We start from the raw sequence: 24,001 nt of genomic DNA, 5'->3' as shown, positions 1-24,001 counted from the left end.
AAAGATGTAGATTAAAATAGAAACATAACCTGCAAAAGTAACGTTAAAAGAGGTTCACCAACATTTTTGCACTTCATTTCTATTAAAGTCGTTTACAACCAACATCTCCTTTCCCTCTACCATGATAAAAAAGAGCTCAAAAAAAAAAAAAAAAAACTCATACATGATACAATCTTTTCCCTCTATTATGATGATATAAAGAAGAGCTCAAAAAATTAAAAAACTCATAAAACTAACAAGCGAGTTTGGAGAGTTAAACTTCAGGGGAAAAAAAAGTCTCCCCATCCAAATTGACCTCATCATTGTATTTGATAAATAAACCTAAATATTCTATAAAAAATAAATCCCCTCAACTCATGCAACTTTACTTTTTCTCCCATAGTCATTTGTAGGGCAACTTCAATTGTTCTAATTTGGGCTTCAATGCTAATCCTATCTGCAGGTAAAAATTCACAATCATCAATTAAAAAGAACTGTGCATGGTTGCTAAAAATATTGTGTGACATCATGTCATATCAACACTAATGGAATTAAACAAGATATGTGATGCAGGAAAATAAAGAGGAAACTAAAAGAACAAAATTAAAAAATAAATCCTAAGAATTATTTTGGTTGAGCTCCTGCATCAAGATGCTTATGCATTAATGGTGCATGTTCTTCTTGTTGTAATTGATTCTAGAATTGTGAACCTCTAATTTCGATTAAGATAAGCACCAAAGTAGAAAGCCACATAGAGCAACCAATGAAAGCCAATCAGTATCTCTCATACTTGTAATCAAAATTTTCCCTTAATTGTTTGCGTATAGACCTCAAAATAAGCATAATACTAATAATTTTATAAAATGTCAATTATGATGTTCATAAATAAGCTCATGAGTGACAATGAACTCTGCTTGGACATGACTTACAAAATCTCCTAAGAGATGGATGTGCATCCATAGTAGGCAAAAGTAACAATGAAATTACCAAAAACTTGCACATGAATTTAGAATAAGTCCACCTAAGTTTCTATCATACATGAAACAAAGTAATCAAAACTGTCAAAGAGTTATTACAAGTTTAGCAGCTGAAGCCCATGGCATACTTATATGACACTTTAACTCCACTATCAAACTTTGAGGTCATGGACTGAATAACTGAAAAAGAAAAGATACAAAATAATGCAGTTGTTGCATAGCAAATTTGTTACACTTAGAGACAGCTTCAACACCGGATTTCACAAAAATAAAAACAGCAGAACCACATATACATGGATACAAAGCCATAACAAGTTTGGACAAACCATAACTTTATGAGGCATTTCAACAAACAACTTTCTATGCCACCAAAAAATAATAATAATAAAAATTGGGACATTGACACTTTGCCTAAATCAAGCATTTTTGATCCCAACCACTCTCAAAAGTTATCTGATCAAATCAAATCTAACAAAAACTAAAACTTTTTTTTTTTTTTTTTTTTTTTTTTTTATAGGAAATGAAAACAAAACTATTACTCATATTTAACAATCGATAAAGTTAAACTATAAATCTAATCTGAAACCCATGTTCATGTATTACAAAACCTAAGATTCCAGCAAAGTGCCACTAAAGGAACACCATTAAGGCTTGACCCATTTAATATAAAAGAAAAATAAGGCAACAGGAACTTGACCTATATAATTTTGAGCTAAGAAGGAAAAAAAAAAAGAGTTCGAATTTACCAAGTAAAAAAACTAAAAGAGTTATCATCTAGCCATGAGATATTCGTAGGCTTGGGCAGGAACAGATGAAGTAGAAATAGAGAAGAAGTGTTGCCAATGCTGTGGTGGAAGAAAGCAATAGCAAATAGTGATGATGATGAACATGGAGATGGACCATCACAGAGAGAGAGAGAGAGAGAGATGAGAGAATTTTCAAAATAATGAATTTTGAAAGCTTTATGGGCTGTTTGGTACATGTGTTTAAACACATGTTTTTAGTTTTTAAACATTACACGCATTTTTACACATTTTTTCACCCACACATATTTCCAAAAAATACAAATAACGTTACTAGAACAACGTTATCAAATGTTACTTTCTGAAACCTCTCACCAACCCATCCAATCCCCAAATGAAATTTTGAAATTTGCAAATGAGTTAACGGACAGGACTAACGATGTTAAAATCTATGGGTGCGTTAGAATGATGTGGCAGCTAAGCTGATGTCATTCATTTTTCATGATGTGGCTTCTTTCTATTGGTTGGGACTACGTAATAATTTCCCCTAATTACTAGTGTCAATTTTTTTCTAAAATTAATCTTAATGTATCATCTATAATTTTGGTTTAAGTTAGAAGGAGCTTTATATGGAAATGAAACTTTATAATTCCAAATACAAATATCACTCCCTTCAATGGCAATTACACATCATATGTTATGAATAATTAAGCATGTTATTACACATGGTACTTCATGCTTACGAAGAAGAATCATAAAATATGAATATAAGAACGAATGTTTGCACACACAAAACCATGGATCTCTCAACTTTATACACAAGAATATAGTCAAGGGAGTATACACATCACTTCTTATTTATTTACATCTCTTACTTTGAATTAAAATGACATATATGTTTATTTATTGACATTATTTAGTACAGATTACAATAACATAAATATTTATTCATTTACATCACTTTTACAAGCAAATTAAATAACATAAATATTTATTTATTTATATGTTTTAATACAAATTGCAATGAAGAAATGCTTACGGATTACGGAAGGAACATGTGACTTTGAATTGAGCAACATTTAGACTCTATTGATTGTGACCTATGTTGAACTCCTGAAATGAAATTTGCAATATGTAGTATATAAGCAACTTACAAGAACGATACTACTAGGAAAAATGTATTTACAAAAGATAAATAAATAAATAAAAACTTATTGTGTTCATTCAAGTTTTTGGTTGCCAATACCTTGCTTAGAAACACAATGTTACACAAACAAGATAAAATTCCTCAATTAAATAAATAGGATTAATCTCTTCTTCTCTACTTTTTCCCTTTGGTTTTTTATTTTTATTTTTATTTTTTCTTCTTTTGCTGGGGAAGGTCCGAAGGGGCGGGCAAAAAATAAAGATTTAGAAGGCCACTTTGCTTTTGGAAATTCAATTTCATGCAAAAAGATATTTTTGGTTTTAGTTTACTTTAAATCTAATTTGGACAAAGAGGGCTTTGACTTTTTTTATTAAAAAAAAAGGAAAGGAAAAAGAAAAAGAAAAAAAAAAGAAAAAGGGGGTTTGGGTTCATTAAGAATCATAACCAGCTTTAGGATTAATTTAAACTAGTCGCTAACCCGTGCGATGCATAGAAAAGCTACTAAGTATATAACATGTACCACAATATATAATATTATATGATAAATTAGGAAGAAATACAATTCATTGAACAAACCTCGAAAAAAAAATCTATAATTAAATAGAAAATTAAATTATTTTAGTAATACAAAACTATTCACTCACTAAAAGCCAATTTGAAAACCTTTTTCAAAACCCAAGCTGTGTTCTGATAGAAAACACCATACAAACATATAAAGAAAATTTGAACAATGGTTTTAATGAATTTAATTAAGAAAATTTTATTTGTTGAAAGTTGACAGAAGTACAGTTATAAATGAGAGTCTTAAAAATTGTTCAAAGTAGTACATAAGCAAATAACCAAATAAGCTAATGGTCATTAACTGCTAATTATTAAATGTTTGCCATTGACAAATTTTTTTGGAATCAAATAATTTGTAAACACCACATTTATGAATGTAAAGAGACTAAGAATAAAGTACCAATGATGGAATGAGTAGCCAGAAGTTTTTTATAAATTCAAATCATAGATATTATAATCTTTTTTTCTTTTTCTTTTTTGGCTAAATAACATAGATATTGCAATCTTTACCTTCAAAAAAATATCAATTGCTATATAAGTTCCATCATCGATGACATGGGAATTTCTCTCTGTTTATATCTTTTCAAAAAGTTATTTCCCCACAACAGGCATATCTAGTAAATCAAAATGCAATATAGAAATAAAAAGTCATATCCAGGCTCCATAACCTAGAACAAATTCTAGGATAAAGCAATAAAGATTCTGGAAGTCATGCATATATTGATGCATTTAGAAAAGGCATAAGTAAACTAAATTCTGACCAAAAAGCATACAAAAAACTTAATAGATTAAACAATCAATGTATAAGCTCTGTTGTTTTTGTGATTCCACATAATTAAAAAGAACAGGTTGAGAGAATTTCATTGTGAGTCCAATAGCAATCAAAGCTAGACCTTATTACTTGGAAGTTATTAGCTTTGCCAAGATGGACTGTTTATGGTAAACAATTGTAAGCTTCATTGGAAAAATTAATTCTTAGTTTCCATAACACTTGAAAAGGAAAATAAATAGATGTTACAATCAACAACCATAATGTCTTCATTTCATCGTTGCTCACCTAAGTTAATCACAATAATACACAACAAAGGTTTTGAATTGGTAGGTCATGGCTTGTAAAGAGAAGACTGGAACCTAAATTTTTGAAGAATATGCATGCATTGTATCAGCAAAACATAAAAAGGATATGATATCATCTTTTATCTCCACTGATCTGTATCTATATGATATATTCAAAACATAGATATCAGATGTTCAACTTGTATAACCAAATGGGATAGCAATAAAAAAAGAAGCAACACGTTCTAGGTATTAAACAATCACAACAAAACAACAAAATAAAAGTATGGCTCAATATCAATAATTTGAATTATATTTAAGCTTCATGGTGGGCTAACAAACAAAAAGAAAAATAAAAGAGACCAAAGAGAATCCACATATTAAATGGCACATACCCATGCTTTGTGAAATCCAAAGGTGCAGTCCCCTTTGTAAGGGCTCTAATTTCGGTTTTGCAGACTCACCTGCCATTCTACCAACCTATAAAAATAACTACCATACAAAAATTTAAAATGCAAATCCAATACTAAGTAATATTCAGTCAAGAAATCAAACTTTTTTCCAAAACTCAGATTTAATTCACAAGAACTTCAATAGAAGTTTCAGTTTTTAGGGACCTTGAGATGTGCTTTATCGGCTACGAAATCATAGTAAGGAATTACATTAAAAAATTAATGAGTAAACGAACTAACAAACCCAATCAATTTATAAAATTCTTAGGTTTATAATAGACTCTTATAATACAAATTTGCTTTTGAAACCAACAATACTCAAACTAAAAGCAATTCACACATTCACGAATTAGTAAAACTAAATAAAAGTTAAAACGGTTCACAGATATCTAATATCATCCATACTACTATTTAAGGGGCTTTCCCTGTTTGAACCAGATTTTTTTATATTCCAAAATACCCCTACATCCCTAGGTTTAAGTAGAGATGAAACTAAAGGATAGTCTGGTAAAAATACATGTCTAACTTGCATTAAAACATTGCCTACAAAATAGGAACACTCTTCTACTAACCCACTTCTTCAAAGTAATTATACATTTATTATTATTATTATTTTTTAAATAGAAAAATAAGTTAAACAACCCATGTTGCTGCTGTTTTTTCCTTAAAAAAAATACCCCATGTTTATCCAAAAACAAAACTAAATATTAAAAAAAAAAAAAAAATCTAGGGATGCGATGAGTATTATGTGTGGTGAATTTTTTTTTTTAACACACCCCTAAATTTTTGTGATTGGAAAATATGGTAATCCCAAATTATAATATATGCTCTAAATTAACCTTTACCCAAAAAATAGAAGAGCTTCTGAGCATGCACGTGAGCGCGTGCTCAGAGGCTAGTTCATACTAAAATGGATTTAGTTGGAGGGAGAGAAAGAGAGTGACCATCTTGAAGGAGTTGGTGTTTTGAGCAATATCGTTGTCGAGGAAGGGAGTGGAGTAGAGACTGAGGAATTCAAAGTTCAGAAAGAACAGAAACTTCGACTTTGACTCTTTGTTTTCCTCGTCAATCGCTTACTCTCCCATATCCTTCACATGCATGTAAGATGAATTAGAAAAACCTGTTGCGTCATTCAAAGAATCAGAAGGGTAAGAAGGCTAAAAGTTGTTCTATCCATTCATTGTATCTTTGGTTTGGGTTTAAGATATTTAAAATTAGATTACTAAATTATAGAATGAGAGAAGGGATCTAACCTTTGGTTTTTGGGCTTGCTTTGACAATTTGCTTGATTTTGAGGATTTCTGCAAAATGAGAAAAACTTTTATGAAGTTAAAGTCTCAAAATTATTATGTAGGAAATAAAGTACAGCGGGAGGCTGAGAAAAGGAGAAGTACGTACAAAGATAGGGAGGAGATAAGTGTTTGTGGTTTTTGTTGGAAGGAAGAAATGCTATGAAACCTATAAAAATTAAAACTATCTAGAGCTAGGCAAAATGTTGCGTTAGTTTGCATTTTTTTTGCTTTTAGTCGTGTGATATTATTTGTAGAATTTAGAAATCAAAAAGTTTCACATCAACAACCAAATGAAAAGACACCTGTTTATAGTTAATTCTTTAAAGGTGTATTTAAAAAGTATTGAATAAAACAGTTAGTTAAAAACGTAAAATCCTGAAAAGTTACAATGTTTGGTGTTTTTAAATGTTAACGTGGCTGAAATTTATGTAGCCACTTGGCTGAAATTTGTGTGTGTGTGTGTCTATATATATATATATATATATATATATAGAATTGTCATATCATACCCAATAAATGGAAGAAGTTACAACAAATAAAGGATGTGAGGAGGTTGTAACCTATTAGTGACTGTTAGAATTCCATATAATAGCGGCATTGGAGAGTCTTGGTTAATGGAGGGACACATGATAAAGTTGAAGATAAGAGTAACATCCGAATTTAAGGAGATGCTCAATGAATGTCAACCGGTAAATCTAAAAATAAAAAATAAAATAAGAAAACCAATGATGACGTGGCGCTGATGTGGCTTAACTGGAGCGTAGCAACAATAAATGCTACGCTTCAGCTTTTAGTAATATATAGATCAGTTAAGAGAGTAGAGATAGAGACTATAATAGCACAAAAATAACAAGAAGACATATATGACCTTACCTCATCATCTTCTCCTGGTAGATATACTCTGATGTCGTCATCTCTCTCTTATGAACTTCCACTATATATCCTCAAAGAGAAGCTCATCGAAATAAATGTTTGGTACATGAGCAATCTTATGCCTAACTTCTTCTCTGCACTTTCTACTCAACTTAGGACATACCCAAATCTGAAATTCTCTTAGTGTAGTGAGATCTTGCATCCCCTCTGGGAGAGATGAGAACACACTGCAATATTTAATTCTAAGTGTCTGAAGTGATTTCATATGTGGCAGCCACTCCGGCAAAGCGGTGAAATTACAACATTTTTCAATCTCTAGGTGTTGTAAAGTGTTGGCAGATGCTTGGAGCCACTGGGGCAAAATCTCTAACTTAGGTAAATTCTCAATTATCAACAATCAGAGGCTTAACTTGATAGCTTGATTCTCTTCTTTATCCGTCAAACTAAGCTCTTCACAATTCTGAATCTAAATTTCTCTTAGTGAAGTGAGATCTTGCATCCCCTCCGAGAGAGATGAGAACACAGGGCAATCTTTAATTCTAAGTGTCTGAAGTGATTTCATATGTGGCAGCCACTTAGGCAAAGCAGTGAAATTACAACAATCTTCAATCACTAGGTGTTGTTAAGTGTTGGCAGATGCTTGGAGCCACTGGGGCAAAACCTCCAACTTAGGTAACTTCCCAATCATCAACAATCAAAGGCTTAACTTGATAGCTTGATTCTCTTCTTTATCCGTCAAACTAAGCTCTTCACAATCCCCAATCATTAGATTCTCTAGGGTAGTTAGGTGTTTGATATTGAGTGACAAAGTGGTCAAACTTGGACATTCTACAACAAACAATGTTCGAAGATTGGTGAGGCGCCCCTCCGTCCCTTCAAACAAACATTTTAGATTGTCACATTCACATATAAACAAAAATCGAAGAGAATCCAAGCAACCTACTGCCTTCTCCGACAAGCAGGCATGCTTTGTTGCAACATACAAATGCCTGAGGCTGATTATGTCCCTTATACCTTTGGGCAACCGTTCAAGATTGCTGCAATCAGTAAGCAGTAAAGTTTGCAAACTGTGCAGCTTGCAAACGGAATCTGAAAGTTGCTTGATGATTATCTGATAGGTCAAGATATCTCAAATGTTTCAAACTTCCGATGGAACTTGGCAACACATCAAAGGATGAATTGCTCAGATCAAGCACCCGCAAGTACTTAAATCTTGCGATACAGGCTTCAAGTAAGGATGCAGGTTGCTCTATCTGGAAAATAATAGTCTGGACTTTGCTCAACTTCTCTAATTGTGTTGTAACTTCTTGCCCATTCTCCAAAAATGATAGATGACAAACTTCTGTAGCAAGGGTAGACTTCTTGGTCACTACTGAACACTCACCTTTGGCAATTGAGAGTGCAAGATCATGGACCAGATCATGCATTTTAAAGGTATAAAGCCAGATATCTTCTTGGTCAACATCTTGAAAGAAAGATCTCGACAATAGCTCTTTGATATACAAGTCACCAACATCTTCCAACTCTACATTTTCATCCTTAGGTGATTGAAGAATTCCATGTGCCAACCAAAATTGAATCAATCGAATATTATTGAAGACGTAATCCTTTGGAAAAACAGAACAATATGCAAAACATTGCTTCAAGTGAAATGACAATTGATTGTAACTGAGCTTCAATGCGGGTAAGATGTCACCTTCCTTTTATTCTAAATTCCATATCTCATTATCTCTAATAGATTTCCACTTATGTTCATCAACTTTTGAATAAAGTAGGCCAGCTAATGTACTCACTGCCAATGGAACCCCTTTACATTTTTTGACAATTTCTCTTCCAATATTTAAGAGGTTTGGATATTGATTTTCTTGTCCTACCTTAAATGCCAATTTCACAAACAAAGACATACAGTCCTCTTCGGGTAGACCTTTTAGATTGTATGTGGTAGTAGTGCCCATAATAGTAGCAACAAAGCTATTCCGTGTTGTCACTAAGATTTTACTTCCTTTAGAATCACCAACCAACAAATTTTCCAATTCAATCCATTTTTTACGATCTCCATTCCAAACGTCATCTAAGACAAGAAGAAATTTCTTGTCTTTTATAAGTTCTCTTAAGCGAATTTGCAACCAATCTAGACTCAAAGTCTCATCAATTTTACCAAGTGCAGATTTAAGGATTTCTTTTATCACCCATATAACATCAAAATCCTCAGATACGCATACCCACATTCTCAATTGAAAATGGCCAACTACCTGTTCATCGTTATACACAAACTTGGCAAGTGTGGTCTTGCCCAGACCTCCAATCCCAACTATAGAAATTACATTGACATTTCTGCCAGCATCTTCCAGCATCAAAAGATCTAGAATTTGTTTTTTGGCATCATCCCTACCAATGACATTCCGAGGATGAACAGAGTGGGTCATCTCCCTCCTTTCCTGCATATTTAACTTTCTATCTTCAAGTCCTTGAGCAAGATTGAACTTATCTTTCTCAGCTACAATTTCATCTACCCTCTTTCTAATACCTTTGATTTTATGTGCCATTTCAAAACTAACTGCAAGCGGGTTAGAACTTGAAATGAAATTACTGACCTTTTTGCTAGTGCTCCCGTTTCTCTTTAGGACTTCCTTCTGCAGAACTATGTACTGAAATTCATCCAGCACATTCTTGGCATCTTTAAGAACGTCTTTGAGCTTCCCTAGCCAAACACTCAGCCTATGGTCACTTGCTTACTTCTTCTCAGCATCCAAGAGTACGACTTTGATGGCTTCGACAGTGCCCTCAAGCTTTGTTAGATCAGTTTTGACGCCCCATGCCAACCTGATCTCTTGGAAAGTACGGGATCCAAGCAGCTCCAGGACCTTCACTGCGATACCATAGCCAATTTCAGCCATGTTCTTGGTAAAGACTAAAGTGCAGAGACAATGGAATGTGAAGATGAATGACTGTGCTTCGTTGCAAGAATGGTAAAGTGTAGAACATGAAAACAACAAAACAAAGAGACTTCTATTGGATTTTGTGAGAGACTTTAAAAGGAGAAAAATTGCCAAACAGTCTATTTTTGGGAAAAAATTAGGCGCGTGGCATGCGTTCAAAGTTATTTAGTAAGTTGGACTCTTTTTGAAAGTCGAGTTTGGCAAACTCGACTTTGGACTGGAAAACGAACACTATAATGGCGTTTTTGAAAAATGCCACTATAGGTACCCTATAGTGGCGTTTTATATAAACGCTGCTATAGGCACCAAAAAAACGCCACTATAGTGTTCGTTTTCTAGTCCAAAATCGAGTTTGCCAAACTCAACTTTCAAAAAGAATCCAACTTACTAAATAACTTTTGAACGCATGCCACACGCCTAATTGTTTTCCCAAAAATAGACTGTTTGGCAATTTTTTCCCCTTAAAAGTCTTTTACTCGTGGACGGACGGTGTGGCCGTGTGGGGACGGAGCACTGTACCGCGCATGTGCAGACACTATATATATATATATATATATATGTCGTTTGGATTGGGCTTATTGTACATCTGTGTTTTTAGTTTTCCGTTTCTTTTTTTTTTTTTTTTAGCACGTATGAACGGTAATTGCACTATTCATGTACATGGATTCACTGTAACGGAGACAAGTATATTGTTCACACACTGTTTATGAGACCCACAACCATTTTATTCAGAGAAAAATATTAAAAATTGGTCTCACGACACTATTCACATATTTAAAAATTATTTTGCTAGTATTTTTAGTTTTCAATTTTCAGTTTTCAGCAAAATAAATTGTATCCAAACGGACCTATAATATACATCAAATTATTAATTGGTATAATAGTTAATAATAATTGATAAAGTAAAAAATTGCATAAAAAAATATATTAATTTGAGTGGGTATACATTGGGTGTGGCTCGTGTGGGTGGATTAGGGAGTTTGTAGCTGTGTTGGTGGGGGCCACTTTTTTAGATTATAAAATATTCTATATTCAACAACTACACTTTGCCTGTGCAGTGCTAAGTCCTGTCATTTTATGCAGTGTGCATTGTCACTGTGCAGTGGCATTTGTGCTGTGGAGTGTGAGCAGATTGTGCGAGTGTAAGAGCAAACTCAACATGTTGACCTTGTCCTGTCAATCAAGTAGATTAAAAAATATAACCTAAAATGAATGACTGAGCTTATTGAAAAAGATCAAGAATTAAGACTCAGCGTGTTATTCTTGTCCTATCAATTAAGTTGGTTAAAAAATATAACTTAAAATGAATGACTGAGCTTATAGAAAAAGATCAAGAATCAAGACGAAGAAAAGAAAGGAAAGAATATAGATAGAGAGGCAGAGAGATAGAAAGATGAGAGATTTTTTTTTTTTTTTTTTTGATTTAGAAATTTATAATCTCTATTTTAGTATATTTCAAGATAATTATGTTGCATTATTAATAAATTTGTCTAGTATTAATTTTAATTTTAACATATTTTAAGAATGAGTTAATGAATTTGTCTCTTAAAATTTAATTTCATTAGCTAAAGTTTGGCTATTTTTGTTTTTTCTCTATTTAATATTTTGCATTTTAAGATACAATAGGGCTTTTTTAATGCATTTTACTGACCAATAAAAAGACTAAAATATTTTTTTAATTAAAATATATAGATAAATATTACACACATATATATATTTAAATGGAGTCTTCTTTTATTCGAGAGCCATAACCAATTGCATAAATTGCATCTATTATTCTGCCTGCCCTAGCCTTGCCAATTTCCAGGTGAAGGTGAAGAATTGTCAAAAGCTCACCTAATATGCTCTTCTTTTTTGTATCAATGGTGGGGACATTGTTGAAAATGATGGAAGCACCTTCGTAGTGGGTCTCTCATTTTTTGGTAGTGGGTTGTGGGACCTTCTTAAAGGGCTGAGTATGTTTCATTTGTATTCATGTAAAGAAAGGAATTGCATTAGTGTTTCACACCACCCTTGTCTGAATGGCCCTCATTTTTCAAAGCAACGTGCCTAGGATAACGAAAGTGATAGTGTGATACGAAAAAGTCATTTGAGTTTATTAGGTGGGATAATGGAACAGCAAGGCTGTTTATAGAGGGTGGAGAGGTGATTATAACTAGGCTAGATTCTATGGCTTCTCATGGAGCCTATACATCCTTATTAAATCGATGTTTTTTTTAGGAACTATTAAATCGATGTTTTAAGCAATCAAGTAACATAAATTTTGGTAATGAAGTGGAAAATTGATGAAAAACATCTTTAAAGTAAATGTCACTCCGAGGACACAAACAATCCTATAAAATTCAAAATAATAGAACTGTTACAAATAGTTAGGACTCACAAAACCTTTGAAATCTAAACTTTCTACGGAACCCCCTACAAACAACCCACTTGCCAAACCTCTACTGTAGTTTCGGAACCTTTGGAATCCTTCTTAGTGATTTCCTCCACACAAACCATAACCCCCGACACACTCCAATGAAACTTCTAACATAACTCAACTTCACCTATATTGGTTGAATTAAGTTCATTTTTAGAACTATTACAAGTGGATATTTCTCAAGGTGATTAAGTTGGATTGAATTCTTTATTTTATTTTTTAAGAATAAATTGCAAATTATACCTCTAAAGTTTGGGGCAATATTTTCTCCGTTGAAATTTCAAAATTTTGATCTATTCCCTGAACACTAAGTATTGTTTAGATTTGCTCAATTCCAACAATGTGTGGTGCCTGCCTGCCCATTAAGCAATAGATTAATCAAAACAGTTTCAACGTAAAGAGTGCAAACTAAAAACAGTAACAAATATGAAGGGTGTAAAATCAAGACAAATATAAATATAGAGGGTGTTGTTGGGTTGCCAATCTAGCACTTAACAAACAATTAGACATTGTGTATTGGAAGGGAGCTAATCGAAATGATACCCACTGGTAGGGAAATATATCAAAATTTTAGAGGATAAAATCAAAATTAACCTAAATTTTAGGGATTTCATTAACAATTTAGTCTTTTCTTTTTATTTTTTTAAAATCCTTCACTCCGACCCAATTGAACTTATGGATAGCCAATTTTCACTTTTTTTTTTTTTTTTTTTTTTTTTTTAACAAGATAGAATTTCTACTCTAACTTAATCTAAGTATATATGTGTGTGAAGCTCTCTCCTGGAGACTTGAACTGCGACCCTTGCCCCCTATACCCCACAAGCACTTATATTTTTTGGTACTTTTTAATACTAAAACTATGCTTCACTGTCTCGGATCCTTTTATTTTTTATTTAATCTACCAATTAAAACCATAAATGAAGCTCGCTTTAAAGCTTTAAACACTTCCACCCCGCTTTTCACTCACTAAGGGTGTGTTTGTTTAGAGGTGAAATAGGGTGGATGGAAAATAAATGAAAGAAAATAAGAGTGGATGGATATTTTATTGGTGTTTAGTTAAGAGATGGAGAAAAAAAAATTGAGATGGGGCTTGGGGGTTTTCTCCCTAGACCCACCAAAAAGTTTTCTCCCCAAAATGGGGAGAAAACTGGGGGACAAAGATGCTCAGTTCATCCACGTTGTGTTGCTTCTTCTTTTCTTTTTCTTTTTCTACGTCTAGTTGCTTCTTCTTCTTCTTTTTTCCCCCTTTCTTTCTTTCTTTCTTCCTTTCTACGTTCAGTTGCTTTTTTTTTTTTTTTTTTCCTTCTTCATCCACTTGCACATACACAATTATTTTTCTAAAAAATGTGTTATTTTTAATGTTTTATTTAATGAGAACATAATTGTAAATTTATATCAACTTCATTTTCTATCCCCTCATTCTTCTTCTCAACGAAACAAATAAGTTTTCTATCCTTCCACTTTTCGACCCTTCCAACCAAACATAAATGAGGAAAACTAAATCTTTTCTATCTTTCTACTTTTCCATCCTCCCATAATTTTCTATCCTCTCACTTTTCCATCTCCCCAACCAAACGGACCCTAAAACTTTAGAGTTGTTTGCTGAACCAAACAATTTGTGATCAATATTTATTACGCCAAAGCGGCCAAGCCCTCAATTGTATTTGTATGATAAGAGTTTGAGAGCGATAAAAGATCAGAGAACTGATAAACGGTTGTGAGAGTATTTGTATCCTATAGGATCTGTAAGGTTGAATTTATTCAACCATGTGTTGGCTTATTTCATACCAAATTTGCTTGTATTTCAGCAATTAGATACCCTATATTTAGGTGGGAATCATGTAAGGGTTGTGTGTGAGAAAATGTGAAGAATTCAAGTGTGTGTGCATTCAAGAGGATTCTCGTGATTGGATCTCAGGAGTGACTCACGACTGTTGACTTGCTAAAATGCCACACGCGTGAAGCATGCAGGAAGCTAAAGGGTCACGACAACTAGAGCACTATAGGACAAAAAAGGACAGTCTGGCCAGTCAGTTATTTCGCGACTCATCCTAGTCACGAGTGAGTCGCCAGAACACCCTGTTTTGCAGAAAAATGACTTTTCACATTCCTCATGTACCCTACTATAAATACCCTTATACCCACGAAATGTAGAGAGTTTCCAGAGAGAATTTTGAGAGAAAAACTCTAGAGAAAACTAAGATTGACTCATCCACAATTTTAGACATTTGATTCTCCAAATTCCTCTACTCTCACCCTCTCCATTGACATGCCCTTGAGAGGTTCACTAGCCAAATCCTTATCTTACCATACTCATATCTGTGAGAAAGTTATTTGGTACTTGGGAAGCAGTTCAGAGATGACCAATTCATTTTGTTGATGCAATGGGCTTATTGCGGGATCCGGAAAGCTAAAAAAGATACGGTTAGGGTTAACCTTGTTGGAGCAAGAAGCTTGGAGGGCTTAGGTACATTGGGTAGATTAGGCTTGGAAGGTCTATTGTTATTCGTGTATCCCAACTTTATTCTTTAGTGGATCATTTTACCGCTTGGAGGGCGGTAGAGAGGTTTTTCACCGAGTTCTTCGGTTTCCTCTTTGATAACACATGCCAGTGTTATCTTTGTGTTTGCATCTCTCTAACCCTCACTCTTGCCTTTTAATTACTACTGTGTTGTGATTAATTATGGTTTAGAGTTGTTTATTTATTTGGGTATTGCTTTTACTTATCATTCCGCACATCTATTGTTTGAGTATAAGCTTGTGTCTTTTTTTTTTTTTTTTGGGAAATTAGAGGTCTAAACATTCACTAGTGTTTTATACACCAAGTGAACTTTCAGGATCCATTTAGATGACCCTTTTTTTCTATAATATTTTCAAAAGGTAGGTAAATAAAATATTTGGAATAGGGATTGATTGATGATGACTCCTCCATGCATGAAATATGAAAAAAAGCTAAAAGTATTGTAGATAAAGTTAAAAGATAGTTGAAATAGTACAGTAGTACTCATGAATAGTACCAAAAAGAGCAATGAGACCCATGAATAGTAAACAAAATTGTCTTCTTAAATAATCCCAAATGCACACTAAGTGTCCGTTTAGAAACAGCTTATTTAGGTTTTTTCTAAAAATTTGTTGAACTAACTGATGTTGGCGCAGGTGAGAGATGAGGGTGTCAGTGGTGCTAGGCCTTTGGTTGGATGGGTTCTTCTCTCAACCATGCCCCACGCGTGAGATTATGAGATGAACAACACTACTAGAGTTTGATATAAAGGCTAGGTCTCAGAAAAAGTCAAGGAGGTGATTTTATTTTGGTTTAGAGAGGTGGGTGAGATGAGTGATTTTATCTAATCAAATCAAATCTAATAAAAACTAAAACCTTTTTTTTTCTTTTTTATAGGAAACAAAAACAAAACTATTACTCATACAACAATCGATATGTTCATGTATTATAGAACCTAAGATTCCAGCAAAGTGCCACTAAAGGAACACCATTAAGGCTTGACCCATTTAATATAAAAGAAAAGTAAGGCAATAGGAACTTGACCCAGATAATATTGAGCTAAGAAGGAAAAAAAAAAAAAAAAAGGAGTTCAAATTTACCAAGCAAAAAAAACTAAAAGAGTTATCATCTAAAGGCTGGGTCTTAGAAGTCAAGGAGGTGATTTTATTTTAGTTTAGAGAGGTGGGTGAGATGAGTGATTTTATCTAATCAAATCAAATCCAAATAAAACTAAAACCTTTTTTTTTTTTGTTAGAATATGTTAGTATGTGTTAGTATGTTACTAAGTAGGTGAGGTGTGTGGTGATGTTAGCTATGTGTATGCTGCTGCATTAGCTATGTGTATGTTGCTGCATGAGGGGGGCGTGTGATGCTGCATATGGGGTGCTGGTGTGGGGCGTGTACAAGTTGCTGATGAGGCATGCAGGAGCAGCTGATGATGGTGCTGCCACTAGTAATGTTACCAAATAAGAGTTAGTTAAATAATGGTTAGTTGTTGGCATATTGGCAGCTGGTTAACAGCTGGCTTGGCCGTTAGGCAGTTAGAGAGTGAGGCTTGAGAGAGTATTAGAATCCTGGAAAGGAGGAAGCTGGTATCAGAAATCATTTCCAAATTCCCAATTCTTCAATTCTATGTTTTCTCTCTCTCTCTAATTCTCTGTTCTTATCTCTTCTCTGTTCTTGGAGGCATAAGTTGTCCTCGAATTCAACTATCCAAGCTCTCTGTTCCTAACATTTTTTTTTTTTAGGAAACAAAAACAAAACTATTACTCATACAACAATCGATAAAGTTAAACTATAAATCTAATTTGAAACCCATGTTCATGTATTACAGAACCTAAGATTCCAGCAAAGTGCCACTAAAGGAACACCATTAAGGCTTGACCCATTTAATATAAAAGAAAAGTAAGGCAACAGGAACTTGACCCAGATAATATTGAGCTAAGAAGGAAGAAAAAAAAAAAAACTAAAGGAGTTCAGATTTACCAAGCAAAAAAAACTAAAAGAGTTATCATCTAGCCATGAGATATCCGTAGGCCTAGGCAGGAACAGATGAAGTAGAAATAGAGAAGAAGTGTTGCCAATGTAGTGGTGGAAGAAAGCAGTAGCAAATAGTGATGATGATGAACATGGAGATGGACCATTAGAGAGAGAGAGAGAGAGAAAAAAAAAAAAAAAAAAAAGAATGAAAGAAAGAAAGAAAAAGAGAGAGAATTTTCAAAATAATGAATTTTGAAAGCTTTAGGCCTTGTTTGGTTTAAAAAAAATGGTCACTCATTACTCATCACTCAGTTTTCATCACCCATCACTCATCACTTATCACTCATCACTTATCACTCAAAAAACCCCAATTTCCTACCCCACCTGTTTGGCACATATTTTCAGTTTCTCTTCACTCAATTTTTTCTACTTTTTGTGGGCCCCATAACTGAGCACTATGTCTTAAGTTCTGTTAGCCTACCCGCCTCCCCTTCACTCTCTTCATTTCATTCTCTTCCCCTTCAATCACCATTGCCCTGTTACTCTCACTGAAGCTATGCTCTTTCTCTTTCATTCTCATGTACACACACATCAACAAGAACAATCCTATACCAAACCTACGGCCAAACCATCATAAACATACAAATACAAATGAATACAAACATAAACTCATAGGTACCCACACATGTTCAAATCAAAACCCACAAATACCCAAATCATAAATACAAACCTTATGCCCAAATCAAATCCAAACCCACACCACAAATCTGAACCCATAACAGCCACCCACATCTCAGATCTAAACCCACCACAGCCACACCACAAATCTAAACCACACACACCCATGTCTCAAAAATCAAGTGAGCGGTAGAGTTCTACAGCGTTTTGAGTGAGACTTGGCCGTCGTGTGGAGAGGCGAGAGGCCTGTCTCGTCATCGAACTCGTTGACGAGCGGCAGAGTTCCGAGCTCTCCGTTGAGCAATGCGGCGGCCGAGTCGGCGGAGTCCGATGCGCAGCAGAGGTGGAGGAGCTTGGAAACTACTCGTCGGTCTAGTGGATTCGAGTCGGTTTTGAAGAGCCAGTTCGCGTACATGACGAGCTCGGCCTTGTTGCCCTCAAATATGGCTCGGATTCTGGCTCGGACAGGAGTAAGAAATGTTGCTGGAGAAAGAAGAAAGAGAGAAAGGAGAAAGGAGAAAGAATGCTGCTGGAGAAAGAAGAAAAGAGAGAAAGGAGAAAGAAGAAAGAGAGAAAGGAGTCGTTGGTGATGGATGTGACAATGCACTGGTGAAGGGGCCCACAGTCTCAGCTAATTTACGGGCTTGCCACTGAGTGACCGGTTTTGAGTGATGAAAACAGCTGAATTGTGTTTTCATTTTTGGTCTTCATCACTCAGTTTTTTGAGGGATTGGATGACCAAAACCGGGTGACCAAATATGAGTGATGGTATCCAAACAAAAAATTTTCTGTGGGTCCCACAAATTTTGGATGATGAGTGATGAAAACACAATCATATCACTCAAAACTCTCTCATCCAAACAACCCCTTACCTTCTGAAATCTCTCACTGACCCGCCCAATTCCCAAATGAAATTTTAAAATTTGCAAACGAGTTAATGGACAGGACTACCTAATAATTTCCCCTAATTACTAGTGTCAATTTTTTTCTAAAATTAATCTTAATGTATCATTTATAATTTTGGTTTAAGTTAGAAAGAGCTTTATATGGAAATGAAACTTTATAATTCCAAATACAAATATCACTCCCTTCAATGGCAATTACACATCATATGGTCTGATTAATTAAGCATGTTATTACACATGGTGCTTCATGCTTACAAAGAAGAATCATAAAATATAAATATAAGAACGAATATTTGCACACACAAATCCATGGATCTCTCAACTTTATACACAAGAATGTAGTCAAGGGAGTATATACATCACTTCTTATTTATTTACATCTCTTACTTTGAATTAAAATGACATATATGTTTATTTATTGACATCATTTAGTACAAATTACAATAACATAAATTTTTATTCATTTACATCACTTACAAGCAAATTAAATAACAGAAATATTTATTTATTTATATGTGGTAATACAAATTGCAATGAAGAAATGCTTACGAATTATGGAAGGAACATGTGACTTTGAATTGAGCAACATTTAGACTCTATTGATTGTGACTTGTGTTGAACTCCTGAAACAAAATTTGCAATATATAGTATATAAGCAACTTACAAGAACAATACTACAAGGAAAAATGTATTTACAAAAGATAAATAAATAAATAAATAATTATTATGTTCATTCAAGTGTTTGGGTGCCAATACCTTGCTTAGAAACACAATGTTACACAAACAAGATAAAATTCCTCAATTAATTAAATAGGATTAATCTCTTTTTCTCTATTTTTTTCCCTTTGTTTTTTTGTTTTTTGATTTTTTTTTTTTTTTTTTTTTTTTTTTTTTTTTTTTTTGGTGCTGGGAAAGGTCTGAAGGGGTGGGAAAAAAATAAAGATTTAGAAGATCACTTTACTTTTGGAAATTCAATTTCATGCAAAAAGATATTTTTGGTTTTAGTTTACTTTAAATCTAATTTGAACAAAGAGGGCTTTGACTTTTTTTATTTAAAAAGAAAAAAAAAAGAAAAAAGGGGTTTGGGTTCATTAAGAATCATAACCAGCTTTAGGATTAATTTAAATCAGTAGAGAGAGTAGAGATGGAGACTATAATAGTACAAAAATAACACGAAGACATATATGCCCTTACCTCAAAAACTTCTCCTTCTAAATATACGCTGATGTCGCCATCTCTCTCTTTCGAAATACTCATCGAAATCAATGTTTGGTACATGAGCAATCTTGTGCCTAACTTCTTCTCTGCACTTTCTACTCAACTTAGGACAATTTTCAATCTGAAATTCTCTTAGTGCAGTGAGATCTTGCATCCCTTCTGGGAGAGATGAGAACACAGGGCAATCTTTAATTCTAAGTGTATGAAGTGATTTCAGATGTGGCAGCCACTCAGGCAAAGCGGTGAAATTACAACAATCTTCAATCTCTAGGTGCTGTAAAGTGTTGGCAGATTCTTTGAGCCAATGGGGCAAAACCTCCAACTTAGGTAAATTCTCAATCTTCAACAATCGGAGGCTTGACTTGATATTTTGATTCTCTTCTTTATTCGTCAAAATAAGCTCTTCACAATTCTGAATCCGAATTTCTCTTAGTGCAGTGAGATCTTGCATCCCCTTCGGGAAAGATGAGAAAACAGGGCAATCTTTAATTCTAAGTTTCTGAAGAGATTTCAGATGTGGTAGCCACTCAGGCAAAGCGGTGAAATTATAACAATCTTCAATCTCTAAGTGCTGTAAAGTGTTGGCAGATGCTTGGAGCCACTGGGGCAAAACCTCCAACTTAGGTAACTTCCCAATCATCAACCATCGGAGGCTTAACTTGAGATCTTGATTTTCTTCTTTATCCGTCAAACTAAGCTCTTTACAATGCCCAATGAACAGGTGCTCTAGGGCAGTTAGGTATTTGATACTGAGTGACAAAGTGGTCAAACTTGGACATTCTACAACAAACAATGTTCGAAGATTGGTGAGGCGCCCCTCCGTCCCTTCAAACAGACATTTTAGATTGTCACATTCATCTATAAACAAAAATCGAAGAGAATCCAAGCAACCTACTGCCTTCTCCGACAAGCAGGTATGCTTTGTTGTAACATACAAATGCCTGAGGCTGATTATGTCCCTTATATCTTTGGGCAACCGTTCAAGATTGCTACAACCACCTAGCAGTAAAGTTTGCAAATTGTGCAGCTTGCAAATAGAATTTGGAAGTTGCTTGATTATGCAATTATTTGATAGGTCAAGATATCTCAAATGTATCAAACTTCCAATGGAACTTGGCAACACCTCAAAGGATGAATCGTCTAGACAAAGCACCCTCAAGTACTTAAATCTTGCAATACATGCTTCAAGTAAGGACGCAGGTTGCTCTGTTTTAAAAATAATAGTCTGGACTTTGCTCAACTTCTCTAATTGTGTCGTAACTTCTTTCCCATTCTCTGAAAATGACAAATGACAAACTTCTGCAGCAAGGATAGACTTCTTGGTCACTACTGAACACTCACCTTGGGCAATTGAGAGTGCAAGATCATGGACCAGATCATGCATTTTAAAGGTATAAGCAAACAACAATTCCTCATCACTAAAATCTTGAAAGAAAGATCTCGACAACAACTCTTTAATATACAAGTCACCAACATCTTCCAACTCTTGGCTTTCATTGGCAGGGGATTGAAGAATTCCATGTGCCAGCCAAAATTGAATCAATTGAAGATTATTGAATTCAAAATCCTTTGGATAAACAGAACAATATGCAAAACATTGCTTCAAGTGAAATGGCAATGGATTGTAACTGAGCTTCAATGCGGGTAAGATGTCACCTTCCTTTTGTTCTATTTGCCATATCTCATTATCTCTAATAGATTTCCACTCATGCTCATCAACTTTTGAATAAAGTAGGCCAGCTAAAGTGCTCACTGCCAATGGAACCCCCTTGCATTTTTTGACAATTTCTCTTCCAATATTTAAGAGGTTCGGATATTGATTTTCTTGTCCTACCTTAAAGGCCAATTTCACAAATAAAGACACACAGTCCTCTTCAGGTAGACCCTTTAGATTGTATGTGGAAGTAGTGTCCATAATCGTAGCAACAGAGCTATTACGTGTTGTTACTAAGATTTTACTTCCATTGCAACCACCAAGTATCAAATCTTCCAATTCAATCCATTTTTTACGTTCGTCATTCCAAACGTCATCCAAGACAAGTAGAAACTTCTTATCTTTTAAAAGTTCTCTTAGTCGACATTGCAATTCATCAACACCCAAATTCTCTAAAATTTTCTTATCTTTCAAAAGTTCTTTTAAGCTATTTGGCAATCCATCCACAAGGAAATTCTCATCAATCCTAAAAATTGCAGATTTAAGGATTTCTTTTGTCAACCTTGTAACATTAAAATCATCAGACACACACACCCACATTCTCAATTGAAAATGACTAACTACCTGTTTATCATCAAACACCAACTTGGCAAGTGTGGTCTTCCCCAAACCTCCAATCCCAACTATAGAAATTACATTGACATTTCTGTCAGCATCTTGCTGCATCAAAAGATCTAGAATCTGTTTTTTCGCATCATCCCTGCCAATGACATTCCGAGGACGAACAAAAGAGTGGGTCATCTCCCTCCTTTCCTGCATATTTAACTTTCTATCTTCAAGTCCTTGAGCAAGATTGAATTTATCTTTCTCAGCGGCAATTTCATCTACCCTTTTCCTAATACCTTTGATTTTATGTGCCATTTCAAAACGGACTGCTAGTGGATTAGAACTTGAAAATAAATGACTCACCTTTTTGCTAGTGCTCCCATTTCTCTTCATGACTTCCTTCTGCAGAACTATGTACTGAAATTCATCCAGCACATTCTCGGCATCTTTAAGAACGTCTTTGAGCTCCCCTAGCCAAACACCCAGCCTATGGTCACTTGCTTGCTTCTCCTCAGCGTCCAAGAGTACAGCTTTGATGGCTTTGACGGTGCGCTCAAGCTTTGTCAGATCACTTTTGACGCCCCATGCCGAGCTGATCTCTTGGAAAGTAACCGATCTGAGCAGCTCCAGGACCTTCACTGCGATGCCATAGCCAATTTCAGCCATGTTCTTGGTAAAGACTAAAGAGCAAAGACAATGGAATGTGAAGATGAATGACTGTGCTTAGTTGCAAGAATGGTAAAGTGTAGAACATGAAAACCACAAAGCAAAGAGACTTTATTGGATTTGGTGAGAGACTTTAAAAAGTCTTTTACGCGCGGATGGACGGTGTGGCCGTGTGGGGACGGAGTACTGTACCACGCATGTGCAGACACTGATCACCACTGATCACCAAATTAGATATTTCTAAGTTACCAGATATAGTTTGTATGTTATGAGTAATTCCCTCTCTCTCTCTCTCTCTCTCTCTCTCTCTCTCTCTCTCTATATATATATATATTTTGGGAGACCATATTCTCTTTTCATTTTGGTAGAGTCCAACTTCACAGTCCTAAGTCCTAATATTTATAGTATAAATTTTGCCAAAGCTATTAAAATAATTATGGGTGATTCAAAGTTATGTATATAAAGTCTTCATATTTTGCTAAGGATTGCCAAGATTAAATGTGGATATTTCAATCGTTGTCACAATTTGAAATACTAATCTTTATACTCCTTTATATAATTTTGAGTTTTTTTAAAGTTCTTAGGTAAATTTATTTATAAAATAATTGTGGCCTTACTACCTGTTTCATAAATGTATTATTGTGTATGTTTTAAAGAGTAAGTTACTAATTTTTTTTAAAACTAGTATTTGTTAGTATTATATAAATTATTGATTAAGAATCAAATTACTAATTTGGTCAATTGACTATTAGCCAACAACATTATCTCTAAATTCTTAAAAACAAGTTAATTACATTCTTGATAGTTATGTTAAAAATGAAAATGATTAACATAGAGGTATGCATTCAACCCACCAATCCGACAAATTTAACCCAATCCAACTTAATATGTCCTTTCAAATTGATTTTTTTTTTTTTTTTTTTTGGGTGGGTTAATAGGTTCAATTGTAAAAAAAAGGGGGGAAAATAGAGTTGGATTAGATTCAGATTAGCAAAATTTTTTATAAAAAAAATTAACTCAATCTATGCTATTAATAAGTAGAAAAAATATATGCAATTTTTGTTCAAAATATTTTTAGAGTTTATATATATTTGTTGGTTTGATATGTCTAGATATTTTACTATTTAGTTTTGATGAACTTGAACTATTAGACTTAATTTTGCAAAATTGAGTTAAATTTAGAACTAATAACAACTAACCATCTATGATTTGTTGTGGAAGTAGCATTTCTTAAAAAAGAGACTTTTCACTCACTAGCTCTTGAGAAATTAAATTGTACAAACACACAGCTCCTCAACTCAATCGTTATTTGTGTGATAGAAGATGGGTTTGAGAGAGAGAGAGAGAGAGAGAGAG

The 24,001-nt window shown here is 34.2% G+C and overlaps 1 protein-coding gene and 1 pseudogene across 2 annotated transcripts; both read right to left on the bottom strand.

The window, feature by feature from the left end:
* Positions 1-164: 164 nt before the first annotated feature.
* On the bottom strand, positions 165-22,764 carry LOC115953387 (disease resistance protein RGA2-like). Of its 2 annotated transcripts, XM_031071018.1 has the most exons (4): positions 22,343-22,764; positions 19,696-22,186; positions 19,051-19,124; positions 165-436 (listed from the first exon to the last, which is right to left on the bottom strand). In XM_031071018.1, the coding sequence occupies exons 1-2, from the start codon at positions 22,643-22,645 to the stop codon at positions 19,697-19,699; spliced, it is 2,793 nt and encodes a 930-aa protein (XP_030926878.1). In that variant the 5' UTR covers positions 22,646-22,764; the 3' UTR covers positions 165-436; positions 19,051-19,124; position 19,696. The 2 variants fall into 2 exon arrangements, with proteins under 2 accessions (XP_030926878.1, XP_030926877.1); XM_031071017.1 differs by having other exon boundaries at positions 19,696-22,764.
* On the bottom strand, positions 8,124-10,087 carry LOC115953204 (annotated as a pseudogene).
* Positions 22,765-24,001: the final 1,237 nt, after the last annotated feature.

This window comes from Quercus lobata, chromosome 7 (assembly GCF_001633185.2).
Source record: "Quercus lobata isolate SW786 chromosome 7, ValleyOak3.0 Primary Assembly, whole genome shotgun sequence".
NCBI lineage: Eukaryota > Viridiplantae > Streptophyta > Magnoliopsida > Fagales > Fagaceae > Quercus > Quercus lobata.
Note: the sequence above shows the minus strand (reverse complement) of the source record. Positions and strands in the feature narration are given on the sequence as shown.